The 17,853-nt window shown below is 41.7% G+C and overlaps 1 protein-coding gene across 1 annotated transcript; it reads left to right on the top strand.

Annotated features, from left to right (window-relative positions):
• The first annotated feature begins 619 nt into the window (after positions 1-619).
• Positions 620-4,971, top strand: NEUROD1 (neuronal differentiation 1). Its single transcript, XM_084800183.1, has 3 exons — positions 620-764; positions 950-1,053; positions 2,533-4,971. Exons 1-3 carry the CDS (start codon positions 622-624, stop codon positions 3,615-3,617), a joined length of 1,332 nt encoding a protein of 443 aa, XP_084656309.1. The 5' UTR covers positions 620-621; the 3' UTR covers positions 3,618-4,971.
• The last annotated feature ends 12,882 nt before the right edge of the window (positions 4,972-17,853 follow it).

Raw genomic sequence — 17,853 nt, 5'->3', positions numbered from 1 at the left:
AGCTAGGCGAGGTCATTCTTTACTACACAAGCATTTGAAGACCAGTAGAGACAAGACCTGCTGGCAAAAACTAGCATTAGACAAAAAAAGTCTAGGGATCAGATTGGAATACTGTCTTAGTGGAGTCTCCAGGGATAGGAGCAGGTGAAGGCTACGGTTACATTTTAAGGGGAGTCAAGTGTCAGGTACAAGTTTTCTGTCTTGCAGGGCTTGGGAGAAGGTCAGGAAGGTTGAGAACTAGTCAAAGTCATGTTTCCAGATAAGGTCGTTTTTATATGAAATATACGATTGCCTTGAGGGGTGATGGAGATTAGAAGCCAGTACCCTCTGGTGCCAATGAGCAAAGCCTCTGCCAAGGCGTAGAAGTCAAGAGATGAGCCTCTCCGAGAGAATAAGGGCTCGCATTGTACCAGAGACTATTGTCGAGGGCCTGACCCTTCAGTGCACCTCTGTCTCCCCGCGCTAAGGAGGGCTTCAGGCTACTACCTAGATCCAGTCATTTTCACTTTCCAGCTCTCCTCCCGCAAGCCCCTCCCCTACGTCCTCTGCCTTCTGCCGCCACAAAGGGTTAATCTCTCCTGCGGGTAAAAACAGGTCCGCAGAGTCTCTAACTGGCGACAGATGGGCCACTTTCTTCTGGCCACAAAGGGGCCGGAATGGAGCGCTCCGCGGCATACAAATAGGCAGGTCACGTGGTTCCAGGCTCTTGGCTGGACTGGGAAGACCATATGGCGCATGCCGGGGAGGAAGGAGCAGGGGCGGAGGTACTGCGGGGGTGAGGGGAGTGGTGGTGGAAGGGGGCGGGAGGGGAGTTCTGGGGAGGGGTGAGTGGGGGCGGGAGTTGCTCAGCCTGGACGCGTGCGCTATTGCGGGGCGCAGGGACCTGCTGGTTGCTCAGCTCGCGGCCCCGCCCGCGCTCAGCATCAGCAACTGGGCTATATAACCCTAGCTCCCGCGCCACTGGGACACGAGGAATTCGCCCACGCAGAAGGCACGGTGTCCCGAGGCTCCAAGGTTATGAGATCGTCACTGTCCAGGACCTTTTAATAACAGGTAATTATGATTCCTATTTTTTTCCTCTCCTAAGAATAAAGGCAATAATTGAAGAACTGTACCTTGGGTACTTTGCATGCGCACATTCGTGGAGCCGGCTGTCCGTTTATTAAGACCAGTGTCCTTCCTCGTAATTGCCCACAAGTACTCGCACATAATGAGTCCCAGCACTCAAGTACCCCCTGCAGGCTTTCTAATTAAATTTAATTTTTAATAGTATAGGAGCTTTTAGGATGTTTGGGGAGGGGGAGTAACTGTAATTATTTGTAAGCGGTTATTTGAAAGTCCCCAAAGCAAACAACCACTTCGCATTCTCACTTATTCCGGCGAGGAAAAAAGAAAAAGCCACCTGGTGCCCGGAGTTTTATTTTGTGTGCAGTTATTTGGGCTCACTGTGCATATGAAACTATTTCAGGGGGATGGAGTACACAGATCCTAGAAAACTGACTGGACTCTGAGATACTTTAGCTGGAACGTGGGAAGGCAGGGAACTTCTCTTGCTACCTGTTACGGCCCTAGAGGCAGCGACGTCCCAAGCAGCCTCTGCTGGGGACAGACATTCAGTTGTTTTACTAAAGGCTTTTTACAGTTCTTATTAGACGCCGGCACCTTCGCCATTGCCAATCGCTGACCATTGTAATTACTCAATCTTTTAAAGGGAGGTTTGAGGCGAACTTTGAAAAGCCCCAATAAAGAGCGGGCAGCCCTTTCAATGGGCTGTTTATTAGAGAGGAGCCTCCTGCACCTGATCCCGGCGCGTGGGAGAGCCTCGCCTGGGGGCCAGGGCTTTTGTACAAGGTGGGAATTTAGCGGGGGTGGGGGGCGTGCGCGAAGCTAAGAAAGAAAGGCAAGGGAGGGGCGAAAGACTTGTGCCCCCTTCTGTGGCCAAATGTGTCGTTAATAGGAAAATAATTTGGTGGAAACTACTTTTTCTCCTCTGCGCACTGGCTTCCAATCTCCCTTCCCTGTATAATCTTCTTAAAAATCGGGGTCAGTGTTAGTAAATTACGTAATGGCTCTTCAATTTATCTAAACCCCTAAGTACTGAGGAGCCAGAACAGAGATGGATTGAGAATATTCCATTTCCAAACTCATCATTTTTGTGAGTTGGGAGTTACTTGGAACACAGGCAGAAAAACATGTACTCTGCACTTGTTTCCACACATTGACATGTGTCTAGGCAAGAAACTGCCCTGCACAGTTAAGCTGATCACTAGGAAACGTACCCACAGCCACCCATGACAGACCCAGCGTTATCTACTACGCAGTAGCCAGGCACAAACACACTGCATAAAACGCTGCATTTAACTTTTCCAACAGGCATCCGTTTTCTCCATGGACTCCTGGGTATTTCCATTCCTGCGCATTTCTGCGGGATTAGGGAGAGGGAGCTGAAGGCTTATCTTGCTTTTAAATATAGCAGGTGGATTTTTTTCTTTCTTTCTTCTCTCTGCTTGCCTCTCTCCCTGTTGAATACAGGAAGTGGAAACATGACCAAATCATACAGCGAGAGCGGGCTGATGGGCGATCCTCAGCCTCAAGGTCCCCCAAGCTGGACAGACGAGTGTCTCAGTTCTCAGGACGAGGAACACGAGGCAGACAAGAAGGAAGACGAGCTCGAAGCCATGAACGCAGAGGAGGACTCTCTGAGAAACGGGGGAGAGGAGGAGGAGGACGAAGAGGAGGACCTGGAAGAGGAGGAGGACGAAGAAGAAGAGGAGGATGACCAAAAGCCGAAGAGACGCGGCCCCAAAAAGAAAAAGATGACCAAGGCGCGCCTGGAGCGTTTTAAATTAAGGCGTATGAAGGCCAACGCCCGCGAGCGAAACCGCATGCACGGGCTGAATGCGGCGCTGGACAACCTGCGTAAAGTGGTACCCTGCTACTCCAAGACCCAGAAGCTGTCTAAGATCGAGACACTGCGCCTGGCCAAGAACTACATCTGGGCTCTGTCAGAGATCCTGCGCTCAGGCAAAAGCCCTGACCTGGTCTCCTTCGTACAGACGCTCTGCAAAGGTTTGTCACAGCCCACCACCAACCTGGTCGCAGGCTGCCTGCAGCTGAACCCCCGGACTTTCCTGCCTGAGCAGAACCCGGACATGCCCCCGCACCTGCCCACAGCCAGCGCGTCCTTCCCAGTGCATCCCTACTCCTACCAGTCCCCGGGACTGCCCAGCCCGCCCTACGGTACCATGGACAGCTCCCATGTCTTCCACGTCAAGCCGCCGCCACACGCCTATAGTGCGGCCCTGGAGCCCTTCTTTGAAAGCCCCCTGACTGATTGCACCAGCCCTTCCTTTGACGGACCCCTCAGCCCGCCGCTCAGCATCAATGGCAACTTCTCTTTCAAACACGAACCATCCACCGAGTTTGAAAAAAATTATGCCTTTACCATGCACTACCCTGCAGCGACCCTGGCAGGGCCCCAAAGCCACGGATCAATCTTCTCTGGTGCCACTGGCCCTCGCTGCGAGATCCCCATAGACAATATTATGTCTTTCGATAGCCATTCGCATCATGAGCGAGTCATGAGTGCCCAGCTCAATGCCATCTTTCACGATTAGAGGCACATCAGTTTCACCACTCCCGGGAAACGAACTCACTGTGCTTACAGTGACTGTCCTGTTTACAGAAGGCAGCCCTTTCTCTACAATTGCTGCAAAGTGCAAATACTCAAAGCTTCAAGTGATATATGTATTTATTGTTGTTACTGCCTTTGGAAGAAACAGGGAATCAAAGTTCCTGTTCACCTTATGTATTGTTTTCTATAGCTCTTCTATTTTAAAAATAATAACAATACAGTAAAGTAAAAAAAAAAAAAAGAAAGAAAAAAAAAGAAAAGAAAATGTGTACCACGAATTTCGTGTAGCTGTATTCAGATCATATTAATTATCTGATCGGGATAAAAAAATCACAAGCAATAATTAGGATCTATGCAATTTTTAAACTAGTAATGGGCCAATTAAAATATATATAAATATATATTTTTCAACCAACATTTTACTACTTGTTACCTTTCCCATGCTGAATTATTTTGTTGTGATTTTGTACAGAATTTTTAATGACTTTTTATAACGTGGATTTCCTATTTTAAAACCATGCAGCTTCATCAATTTTTATACATATCAGAAAAGTAGAATTATATCTAATTTATACAAAATAATTTAACTAATTTAAACCAGCAGAAAAGTGCTTAGAAAGTTATTGCGTTGCCTTAGCACTTCTTTCTTCTCTAATTGTGAAACAACAACAATACAAATTGCACAATTTGAGCAGTCCATCTCACTTTAAAGTCTTTCCCTCTCCCTAAAATAGAAATCAGACCCATAACACTCAAGAGATTTTTTAAAAAGAGACATGTTCCTTATCAAAACATATCAATTCATTAGTTGCACAAGCTTGTATATACATATTATACATAAATGCCAACACACACACACACACACACACACACACACACACCCTTAAATCAAAAGCTGCTTGACTATCACATACAATTTGCACTCTTTCTTTTTAGTCTTTTACTTCTTTGAATTCCATGATTTTCCAGAGTGTCTGAAGATATTAATGTTTCCAGAATATATAAATGCATGATTTTATACATAGTCAAACAAATGGTGGTTTGTCATCTATTCATGTAATAAATCTGAGCCTAAATTTATTCAGGTTGTTGATGTTGGGATTTATACCTATGTAGTCAGTTAGTACAGTAGCTTAAATGAAATTCAAACCATTGAATTCATAATTAGAACAATAGCTATTGCATGTAAAATGCAGTCCAGAATATGTGCTGTTTGAGGTGTGGTGCTGGTACTACTGAAATTGACCTGTACTGTAATCTTGTTTGTAATCCTGTGTATTATCGTGTAATGCACAATTTAGAAAACTCTCATGCAGTTGCAATAAAAATAGTATGGAAAATCAGAACAAGTGCTTCATTTCTTCCAAAAGTGGTTTTTGAAGTATAGAATTGCACGGAGGGGGATCGACTTCTATATTTGCTGCATTAAAAATGGTAAGCACTAGTTGTAAAATAGTAAAGACTTGAGCTTGTCCTATGCTTAGTCTGACATCTTGCTTAGGGAGTCACCAGTTCTTCACAGATAACAGATATAGCTACTGCTTTTTATTTGGAATATCGGGCTTGGAGTAAGCGGGACAAACAACTGTGATTTTAACTTTCTTCACCTTGAAAGTAGCTTTTATTTTTATTTTTAGTTTTTTTTTGGGGGGGGTTGTGTGTTTGCCACTGTTTTGCTGAAATAATTGTTAGAAGTTTCTTTTATTTTAAAAGTGTGTTTACTTAATTATTAACCAGCAAAGCAGAAACAAATGCCTTAGTTTAATTTGTTTACACATTTAAAACATTAACAAATGAATATTTTCTTAGTGTTCTGTTACCTGTACATTTCCATGAACTAAGTAGATGTCTTTCAAAACAGCACTGTCTCCAAAGATATATATCTGATATTATTAGGAAATATCTTAATTAGTTGAAAGATTCCCAGAAGATGTGGTGTTTTATAATTATTCTATTAAGTGTTTGGGATGACTTCAATAATTGTTATACAAAAGTATTAGTGAGGTTTTTGTAGTACGAATATACTGTTTTAGGAAGATATAGTCCTCTCAGGCTCTTTTGTAGCCTTGCTATTTTGTAGTTGGGCTTTATAAACACAATATATATAGCACCTAAACACACACACACACACACACACACACACACACACACACACACACACCAGCAACTTAACTTCTGTCAATTGGTGAGGCCACTTAGAAAATAGTTTGGCATTTCCTTTCCCATAAGAAATGACTGACAGTCTTGATTCCTAGGGAGTAGCATTTTGGCAGTTGTACCCTGGCTCTACTGTGGTTCTCTGATTACTGTCATTAGTAACTCCGTTGTTCCTTCTCTGACTTGGATGCCTACCTCTCTTGAAAGCATGTTCCTTTAATCTCCTAATTCGTGATTTAAGGGCTCCAGAAAGCTGACCTCATTTAGTAAGCTGCTCCAGAAAAATGTGAGTAATCTAATGGACAGGAACAATTAGCCACAGTAATAACACTGCCAACGGGGCCTCATCAAGCTGTGACAGTAGCAGTAAGGGATATTTCAACATTCACAAAAAAAAAGTGTAATTTAAAATACATCATTTAAACATGTTTTCTAGCAGCCTTCATCACACACAGAAATACACTTAAGTTGGTCCCAACTTTATCCCAAAATGTAGCGATCCCCTTCCAAATGAGTCAGGAGTTATTTTGGAATCAAGCTGTTGTTTCCTGTATCCTGGGTTCCTCTCACCATTGACTTTAAGAGACACAATGCTAATATTTGAATACTTCCAGCTTCCCAGCACAGGGAACCATAAAGTGAACATTCAGACCTGATCTGATCTATTAAGCAGCTCGATTTCACCTGTAATTAAAATTAGACATCGCCATGCAAGCTAAAAGCTGCTGTTATCAGTGAACAGGAGGATCAAGAAGGGCGTTTCTAGAAACACAGCATCTAAAGCTGGAAGCTAGACTGTGTGTTTCATGAAAGGTAGGCACAAAGGACAGAGGTTCTGTTTCACTCCTCTTGTTTTTTAATTTTGTGCTTAAAATTTCACTCTAAAACATAGGGATTCTTTCAGTCAGACAGGGAGTAACTCACATGCCACCATCTTTTATTCAGAGGCAGGCACAGATGTTCCTTCTGCAGGGGAGGTTTTAATTTATGAAAATGATATTGTTTATGCATGAATGAACTGCATGCACTCTGCATAACGCATAGCACTTCCATCTGATGAGAGAAATACCACCGAACCAGCGCCAGCGTCAGAAACATATTCCACACATTGACTCACTTAAATGTTTGATGAATATTTGGAAGGCATTTTCAAACCGTAAGGCATCTCTTAAATTGTCTCCTTCACTTCTTTTATGAGTTGTTAGCCATATTTTATAGGAACTTTTACAGTCTTTATATTTGTTTAATTCTAACATGAAACTAATAAGAAAACAGTTTGTTTGGTGAAGACCAATCCCCCTCTGCCCCCCCCCCCAAAAAAAAAAGAAAAAGAAAAAACAAAAAGAAAGAAAAGAAAAAGAAGGAAGGAAGGAAGAACAGCTGATAGCTTTGGCCTTATTGAGAAAAACATTTCTTATCCTTTAGCTGTGTAGTGCTTGTTACAATATTTGAGTTCTGTATTCTTTTTCTTCTTGAGCAATTGCTGTTCCTACAATAGAAAATACATCTTTTCAATGAAAAAAATCCCTAGAAGAAGTTGGCATATAAAGTTCACAGGTTATTTCATAGTTGGAGGCAAAGTTTGGCTAAATGTTTTAACTAGTGTATAATTATTGCAAAATAAGACTACTCCTTTTATATCAATTTCAATTTTATGTAATATGCTATTATCTACTTTGACCATTAAAAATATAATTATATACAACTTCTAATGGAATATCATATATTCAAGAAAACCTACTAATTTTTAGGTTTTTCTGTTATAGTAAAATGCATTGAAATAAAAATTTAAGTAGTATAGTTTATTGATTAAAAAATTCTCAGTATGTTTTCACCATTTGAGCATCTATATAAATTCTTACAAAACTGATCCATCTTTTGCAAGATGCCTAAATTCTGCAATTACTAAAGTGATATATGGATCATTAGCTAACAGTTTGAACCTAGCTGTTTAAGATCCATAATTATATGAGAAATTTAAAGTGAAAATATGTACTAAGCAATTAATAAAACTAAGTTTCAAAAACAGTGGTTTTGTCCTAATGGGAAATGGAAAATAACAAAGCTGTTTCTGTAATTGCACTAAAGCGCTCTTTTTCTTTAAAAAAAAAATGCATCCATTGCTTCTTATTTCCTGAAATATCATCTAAATAAAAATTTCAGTCCCAGTATCCATAAAAAGATAAAAGAGCCAGTGTGACATCTTGTGGAACACCAGGACTGAGAACTCATGTTATCATTGCAAAGAGGCACTCCGGAGTCAGATGAACAGTGATTTGTATAGTGGCACAATCCTTGGCTCCTGGCCAGGAATTGTGTTTCAGAGGGCACCATTGTCAGGAACCATTCAGCTAGAAATCTGCACTGTATGCACTCAGAAGTTGAGATCATGTGCTTTCCTATGTCAGGAAGAATTCTGTTCTTGCAATTGACTCATGCACTCTCTCCACATACACTAACACTTGGTTCAGTAGCTCTGATGGAATTAACAGTCTAGCCAAGCTAGTGGCATTGACAAGGCCACACTCTCTGGGGACTTCTGAATAAATTGCTAATTTTAAAAAAATGCCTCGAAATGCAGAGTATTGTGTTAATGGGGAGCTAAGTCTTCAGATACATTAAGTGTGGGTTTGGCCACCTACACACTGGTGTGCTATTTACCCAGCTAATTTAGGGAATCTTTTCTCAATTTAAAAAAATGGTGACAGGAATTGTCTTTATAGGACCCAAGGTTTGGAACAATCCAAAGGGATAAGTCCCATTAAAATGACATTGAGAAAAGAAAGTAAGCATATGAGCAATCAGTGTTATTGGTAGTAAAAATCCGAAGCTAACCCTGCTGTGGGCTTCATCGTTAAGGATGGCTCATCAGGAAGATGGCCTCCCACATTAGGTCAGTGTTCAATGCTTCTTGTCTATTTGTGCCTGGCATGATCAAAGCTGTCTTGCGCCTTACGTTACAGATGGGAAATGGCGGGAATCCCCCATCTGGTCGTTGTGTTCCAAGCTTTCTTCTTTTAGGTTCTTGTTCAAGCTACTAACTCAAAAAAGCCTTTTTTCCCTCCTCCCCCCCCTTTTTTTTGACATTCATCTAATGTAGCCAACACCCTTAACTGTCCCCAAAGCGTTCAACTATTATGGCTCTTTGTTTTTCCATTTTTTAAAAAAAATCACTAGTATCTATTTGTTTGTTGAGGTTATTCTAAACTACCCATCTCCTCATACAGACTGTGGGCTTCTCACAAATAGGAACCCTGTATTTTCATGTGCTGCTGTTACCCCGGTGCTTAGAGACCTAGGGGAGCTTTAGTAAACATTAATTGTCCAAGAAACCAGACTACACATCTGATGCCGAAGCCTGTTGCCTGAATCACAGTGCTGTAAATCAATCTGTTGAGAACGGCGTGTGCCACAAATGAGTGTCACCCTCACAATCACAAATTCTATAAAAGAGAACAATAGCAGCCAATCTCTTCTTTTGTTTGTTTTGTTTTTGAGACAGGGTTTCTCTGTGTAGCCTTGGCTGTCCTGGATTCACTTTGTAGACCAGGTTGGCCTCGATTTGCCCGCCTTTGCCTCCCAAGTCCTGGGATTAAAGGTGTGCACCACCAATCTCCTATGATACTGCATGTTACTGAATTTCTTCTCCCCACTGAGACTCAGAGCCCTGAGTTAGCAGTCCTCATTTCTTTTCTTTTTTTTCTTTGTTGATTTATTTATTCATCTGTTTTTACACGGTTTGGTTCAATATAACTGGGGACTTGGATAAAAGGAAGATTAAAGTATGATAAGCTGTCTTCAGACCAGGTTTTTTTTCTTCTTTTACATAATAAGAATTCTCTTGAATGCATGCTACCCTTTTCTCTCCTGTCTATCACTCTTCCATGCAGTCCACTTATTCTATACTCAAGGCTGCATAAAATTATACTAACCTGTAATTTCTACTTAAACATTTTCAATTTATAAACTTAGCATAGCACTGCTGTTTCTGTAGTGTTCTCTCCCAGTGGTGTCAGATAAGGTTACAGTGACGTCAGTAGACAAATTTCATAGTGCTTAAGAGAGCTGCTAATTCCTTTCCATGGGTGTTCTTAATATCATGGGGCTTGTCTGCTCATAGAGGGGAATTACAGAGCTATAATCTGCTGTGGGCTTTGAATACATGACTAAGAATGTTCACACCCAATAATAGAGAGGATGACAGAGAGGACAAAACAGAGTAGGGACAGCATCACTTGTTAACAATAACAAAGTCATCCCTATCCTGTGTGACAAAGTGTGTGACAATAGACAACAGTAATGCCAAACGCATATAATTTATAATGAACTTTTAATAGTGAAGTTTGTAACATTTCTTCATTAAAATATTTTTAATTAATAAACTCAGGGTTGCATCTATGCATGCATATTTTTAATGCTAACATAAGAAGTTTTAGTTAAAGGACATATATTTCAATGTACTTTGACTCTAAACAAACACAACTTTACTTCCCAATTACTAGTAGTGCATTTATCTTTACATTTTATCTGTCTGTCTAACTATATATTTCTACCTACCTACCTACCTATCTATCTATATTAGCATGAGGAGATGTCATCTTTATACAGAATAGTTAGGATGTAAGATAAACTTGAGATTATGTCATCCTGATTGCGCTGGGCCCCAGATGCAGTCACTAAAGTCCTTGTAAAAAGACAGGATGTACAAACACACAGCACATAGAGATAACAGCAGGTGATGATGAAGAACAGAGCAATGATCTAGGGGACTGTGGGGTCCTTGGACCACTGGTTACCTCAGAATCTCTGGGAAGGAAGTAAACCTGCCAGCACCCTATTTCAGACTTTGGTCATCGCAACAATGATACATTGTAATTATTTAAGATGCTTGGCTTGTGGTACTTTGTTATAGCATCCCCATGAAGCTAAAGTGCACAGTAAACTCTGGTTCAAATTGGTGTTAAGTATACATAAGTATAGAAAAGTTAATTCAAATTATCTTCAAAATGTTATGAGTGCATTACAGGTGTGTTCCATACTGGTGTTATACACAAACATGTTAGAAACATAAGTTAGTGAACTGCTGCTAATGTCTGATTCAAAATGGTATTAAATATACATAAGATTAGAAAAGTTAACCCAAATTATCTTTAAAATGTTACAAGTAATCACACATATGTCGTCCCCAGAATATTTTAGTTAGTACTAAGTTTCATTCTTGAAGAGACTGGCAAATATTAGCTATTTAATAACTTCCTGGATTATATAAAAGTTGTAGGGAGTTTTATTCACATGAGTGAACTTGAACATATATTTATATTTAATGGAGGGTGACTTAAAATCCCTATGTGATATTTTATAGAAAGTATCAAATATCAACTATTATGTAATCTTCTCCTCCTCCTTGTTCTCCTCCTCCTCCTTCTCTTCTCCTCTGCCTCTTCTTGATATTCACTTAGGAGTTTGGCTGTTCTATAATCTGGAATTCATGTTTTGTTTTTCTTTTGTTTGTTTTTAATTTCTTTTAATATTTTATTTTGAGACAAGCTTTTACTGAGTTGCCCTAGCTGGTTTTGGCTTTCTCTGTAGCAGGACCTGGCCTCCATCTCCATAGTAGCTGGAGAGTTATGAGGCCTCCGTCACCACGCCTGGCTGAATCTATACATGTGTATGCACAATGTATAAACACAACTAGCTGAGCCCATATTGTTGCTTGTGTGTATATGACTCAGAGTTGACCGTTTTGTATTGGATGGTGACCAACCAGAAGGTTCATCACTAGGAGAGGCTAATTCTCCCTCTCTCAGCAGTTGCCTATAGGTCTTTGTCTAAGGGTGGGACTCTGAGGTTTCCCACCTTTTTTTTTTAAATGCATTTATCTGTCACTCGTGACAAACATAGAATTACAAAAACAAATAGCTTTACATCCTATTTCATGACTCCATTTTTAAAATCCCAGGAGACGAAGTGCTGAACGATGATTAGCTACATGGAGAGACACAGAGGCCTGTCCTCACAGAATCTGGCAGCCCCACTGGAGACGCAAGGCAACCAGTGTATTCAGTTAACAATTCATGGAGCAGGGCCACACAGCTGGGCCCAGCGCCTCACAAAATTGTGAGAAATTAGAAATTGCCATGGCTTTAAGTCAAAACACTCAGAGGTTGTTATTCTACCAGTAGAAAAATCTATACAACCTGGAAGAAAGAGGCCACTCAGAACTGTTGTCCCTTGCTGGTTGTTACCTATCTCTGTGCAGTTGATTTTTGTCAACTTGACAAACCTGGACATATCCTGGAAGATGGAGCCGCTATAGAAGAATTACCTTCCTTAGACTGGCCTGCAGACGTGATGGTGTGGCCTTTTCTTGATTGCTGATTGATGCAGGTCATCCCTTCCCTTGGAGGAACAGGAAAAACAAGCTGATCCAGCTGCTGAGCATCCTTTTCCCCGTGTTCCTGCTCTGGTTCCTTCCTCCAGGTTTTTGCTCTGAGTTCTTGCCTTTTTTTTTTTTTTTCAGTGATGCACTCTGATCAGGAACTATCAGCAGCCAAAAAAATTCTTTGCTTCTCAAGTTGTCCTTTGTCATAGTCTTTACCACAGGACTATAAAGCACCCTAAGACAACCCTCCACTTCTTTCTCTCTGTATTGGCAGCTCTCATTTTCTCCCTAAAAGCTCAAGACGCGGTTCTCAGTCTCCCAGAGCACAGCATCTCCTGTCTGATGCTAATTTGAAGTATTTGAGAGGGAATGTGATAGAGGTGGAATTTTGAAGACTACTTTCTTCTCAGAGAGAATGGGGCATGAAGAAGGAAGGAGGGTACCTCAAGGAAAACCTGCCTCTCTTAGTTCTTGGATACTGTTGTGCAGAACATTTGACACCAGCATCACAGTAGGTATCTTGGAGCCACCAGCAGAATCCTGGCCATGTTGTAGGGACTGCAAAGTCGACCATTACAAAAGCCATTTCCTTCTCAGCAAGCCACAAAGGGTGAGGCAATGCAACAACACTCTGACTCTGGACCACTTGAGAAATGTCATCTTTTATATTATCAGTACAGCCTCATCTTAATACATATGCACTTTCAGTTGTATAAGTTGTTGACAGAGATCCAAATAGTGAGACATATAATGAAGTTATATTGAAAGCCACCTAGTACAGTATAAACTCTGCTACCTATGGGCTGGGAAGCAAGTAGCTTATTCCCAACAGTGAGAAGAGACTTTTAATTTTATTTTATTTATTTCATTTAGCATAGCAAATGAGGGGAAGTTTGTGATTTTAACTGCCTGCTTCTCCCTGTGTGCCTGGTTATACCTAATTTAAGATTCTACAGTGCACTGTTGCTAGCAGTTTCTGTGAGATGCTCCAAACTCTCTGCTCAGAGGAAGCGTGTTTGGGGGTTTTACTTGTGGTGTATAAGTGTCAGGACCAACCTTAGAGGGAGTTTTTTAAAACACCTGGGGGAAGGGAAAGGGGAGCCCATCCCCCTTTCCTTCTGCGGCTCCCTATTACTGCCCGCTGAGATGCCGGGCATCACATTGTGTGAGGTGTGTTCTAGCATGCGGCTGAGCGATTCGCCTTCAAAAGCTTCGATGTGAGGGGGGGAGTGGGAATCTGGCACATTTAGAAAATGTGATATTCTGACTTGATGGGATTCTAGGATTTGTTCTATTTTCCTCCGTGATTGTTGTAGGGACATATGGCCCTCTACCTTGTAGGCAGCAGGAGCCACAGTAGCAGGAACGTTCTGACAAAATCTCCACTCAGCATGAGAAGGAAGCGTCCCCCGTGATACCTTGACAGTGAGCCCATTGAGCATCAGGAATAAGTGAGAGGCAGACACGACCCAAACTGACCTCGTTTCAAATGCATGTTGATGTGCAGAAATAAACACTGACTTCGGCCATGAATTTTTCGATTATTCCTATTTACAAGGCATAGTATGTTTAGTAAGACCAGAAATTAAAATAGAGCTTCATTTTTAAGGTTAGTTTAATTATAGGCACAGTCAACCCAATTATTGAATGTAAATATTATTGTTGTTATTACATGTGTGTATTGCAACACGTGCATGCATGTGCGTGTGTGCTCGAGCACGTGTAGAATAGAGGACAACTTTGGGGGTCAGTTTGCAGCTTCTGCCATGTCAAGGCATTCAACCCTTTATTCTGCTTCGCATGTTCAAGTCTAGCTGGCCCTCGAGCTTCTGGACAATTCTCATGTTTCAGCCTCAGGTCTCACCACACAAGTGCTAGGACCACAGATGCGTGCGACTGCACCTGACCTCACATCTGTTCTGGAGATCCAAGCCCAGGCCATCGGGGTTTCATATGCAGCAAATGCTTTCACCCCTAAGCTGTTTCCTCCTCCCAAAAAGCATTATTTTAAGCACAAGGGATAGACTTGTAAGTAAGAAAACTAGGTCACTGAGAGCTAAGGTAGGAAGCTGATAGAAAATGAGGAGAAAGAAAAATAAAAATGTTTAAAATGTGGGCTGTGGTCAATGCCCTTGGCTGCCTGACAGAAACTTGAAGGTGAGATCCCATTGCTGAGGACACCACAGGCTTCAGACTAAAGGTTTGAAGAAACTGAGCTGGAATTGACCCGGAAGCCTCTTATTTGAGTACTGGCTCTAGAAGGTCAGAAGGTCTTCGCAAGGTGCCAGGAGGGAGATGCGATTAATAATCCGACCTGGCCATAAAGCCTATGAACCACAACAGTGGCTGGACTAGCAAGCTATCTCTAATGGTGCAATAATGGCACTTTTATCTGGGGGATTAACCAACAGATGTCTAATTGTACTTTAGCCTGCTCAGCAGGAGGAAGCTCGTGCCTGGTGCTGTAAACTCAGCCAACTACCTGTGTCTGCAGAGGTCAAAGACTCCAGAAGAGAACATACAACCACCAGATCCTGAAACCAGTATAATTTCTGTTTTCTAAATACTTATCTTTACACTCACAGTGAAGTGCAGCTCTCGCTCCTCATCAAAGAAGCTTGTTTTTGCAACAGAGAAAAACTATTACCAGATACACAACTGGTCAAAATACAGAGACTCGGCAGCTGGGGGTGTGTGCCCAACTGTTCCACTGTAATTCAACCCCCTACAACTGATGCTCAGGGAAAAAAATCACAGAAAAGGGAGTGGAAATATTATAAGAGCCAGAGGCACAATGCCCCTGCTGTTAGGTAGTGTCTCCTGTATCACGGGAAGCTGCAGCCATGAAACCTCAACAATATGGTCGTCTGAACACCCATATCATGAACAGCACCAGCTGAATTGCCAAGGTAGACGGGGAAGTCCCATGGCTCCATTCCTTAATGAAGTTTTACAGGTGGTCCATGCAGGTGAGAGAGGAAGACTTCGTGTCCTCCCTGGATGAACTCCCACAGAAGTTGTTCAATCCCACGTGACAAACATGCACATGTGATTAAAGTATACATATAACAATACTAATTAAAGAAGAGCAGCTCAAACACCTGGGAAGGAGAGGAGGCCACAGAAGGAGCTGTAAGGGAGGGGAAAGGGAAAGTGTAGCATAGATGCACTGCGCACATACGGAGTCCTCAAAAAACTTATTTCAAAAAGTCAATTCCAACTCTGCATAGTAGGGAGCAAAAGTGAAGACATTGCCGTTGAGCAGGGTGTTAACATTTAATTAGCCAAATGGATCTGTCCTTCTGAAAAGATGGTATGAAGTCACCTGGCATCCCACGCAAAGCTGTGCCAAGCCAGTGTACGTTGCATGTATTGTTTGAATGCCTAGGGTCATGCTGGTGACTACTCAGCGATGGGTGAATGTAAAAACACGCGGCAACATACAGAACATGAGTGCACATGAGTTCTCTAAGGAGAGCTATGCCTCTAGAACAACAAAAAAGGCAGCTATCCATCCAGAGGCATGATTTCAAAATACAGTGAGTCAATAGTGAGTGCCAGCCAACTCTAGAAGGGTGCCCGTGACGTGACGATGCCAGTTGTCTGTCATTGCAATGCTCTATTATAGAGGTTGAATTCCCATTTTAGGGTTTCCCCCCTTAAAAGTTTTTCCCTCACACTATTTTAAATTGTCAGTATTGTTAGCACAGTTTTCTATAACACCAACCATAGTGATATAAAGTTCTATATTTTAACTTTTGACATTTTCCTCACATATATGGTTTGGCAGACCATAATAGTTATGCCCATACACCTGTGTTTAGTATAATGGAGTATTTGTGCTTGCAATATACACATGTGTCATTATTATTTATTTTGCTATGTAAATAGCCCATGAAATTCTGTAATGTTTTTGTTTCTAAAATAATACCCCTTTTAACATACACATTTTAATGTTTACATGTTATGTTTAACATAACAAACACTTAAATTAAAACAGCCTTTGAGAATTACACTTTTGGGATTTTTAGACTTCAGGGATTTTGTTCACTGGGATGCTAATATTTAGCATTTTTATATTTATATTATATATTATATTATATTATATAAATAGCTAATATTTTCTTCTTTAGAATTATGACCCAAGTTGGATTCAGATATATATTATATGAATGCATTAAAATGCCAATTTCAAAAGCCTTGAAGCCTCCTGAGCATGGCTTTCTTTGCTATGGCTGTACACTGGGCACCTGTTTCCCGAGCCCTGATGAGAACGAGGAGTGCCAATGCAACAGACACATGGTTGTTCATATCCAGAAGGGTTTGGCTATAGAATTCTCACTAGAAGACCATGAAAATCTCTCTAATATTACTAAAATGTTTTTAAGGGCTAAACAACAGCTTAGAGGTTAAGAATATGTACTGCTTTTGCAGAGGATCTGAGTTTGGTTCCCAGCAATCGTGTCCAGTAGCTCACAATCACCTCTAATTCCTGCTCTGTACACACACATACACACACACACACACACACACACACACACACACACACACACACACACACCATTAAGAGTAGCATTTTCAGGAGGCTCCTAAATATGTTCAAAAAACAAAACCCCCTGGCTTATAAGAGAGGTGAGGCAACTTCAGGGACACTGGCTGCAGGAACAGCCTACATAAGTCTGGGCCACTTCCCAAAGTGTCAGATGGAGCCAGATGACTCCATTGCCAACAATGGGGCAGGGGACAAGGAGCTCTTCTGGTGGGGATCAACTGCAATGGCTCTGAGCTCCAGCCGAAGAACATTCAATTCTATGCTATTCCCTTGACCTCCCCGAATCTGTGTGGTTCAGAGTTTGAAATTTTTGCTAACAAAGGATTGAGTACTTTTTCTGTCAAAGTGACATCAGTGTTATTCAGTGGATAATAATTTTAAAGAGTGGTCCTCGGAAGCAGGACCTATATAACTCCATGTGATTTCATTCTTGCCCACCTCCTCAGGCTTCACCATCTGTGGTGGTCCGTGTGTGTGTATGTGTGTGTGTGTGTGTGTGTGTGTGTGTGTGTGTGTGTGTGTGTGTGTATCTGCATGTGTATGTCTGTGTGTGTACATGCAAGTGTATGTATGTTTGTGTGCATGTGTCTGTGTGTGTGAGTGTCTTCTGTCTCTGTGTATGCCGGTGTGTGTGTGTGTGTGTGTGTGTGTGTTTGTGTCTGTGTATGCAAGTGTATGTATGTGTGTGTTCCATCTTGAATCATCTGGAAAGTGGGGACATCAGCTGAGGAACTGCTTCCATCAGATTGGCCTGTGGACTGGTCTGTCTGGGCATTTTCTTGATTGATGTGGAAAGTTGCAGCCCAATACAGGCAGTGCCACCCACGGTTTGTATACAAAGGGTAGCTGAATGCGAACCTGGAGAGCAATCCAGGAAGCAGCATCCCTCCACGACTTCTGTTCTTGTCTCCAGGTTCCTGCCTAGGTTTTCCACCCTGATTTCTCTTCATGATGGATTCGAAACTGTAAGTGACAATAAACCTTTCCCCTGCCAAGTTGGTTTGGTCATTGTAGTGGTTTGAGGGAGATGTTCTTGGTAAGTTTCAGCCCTCTGAGTATGTTGCTCTTGGTTAGTGGCTATCTGAGGAAGATTAGCAGGCGTGGCCTTGCATGAGAACATATGTCACT

The sequence above is a fragment of the Acomys minous genome, assembly GCF_964271855.1.
Source record: "Acomys minous genome assembly, chromosome: 10".
NCBI lineage: Eukaryota > Metazoa > Chordata > Mammalia > Rodentia > Muridae > Acomys > Acomys minous.
Note: the sequence above shows the minus strand (reverse complement) of the source record. Positions and strands in the feature narration are given on the sequence as shown.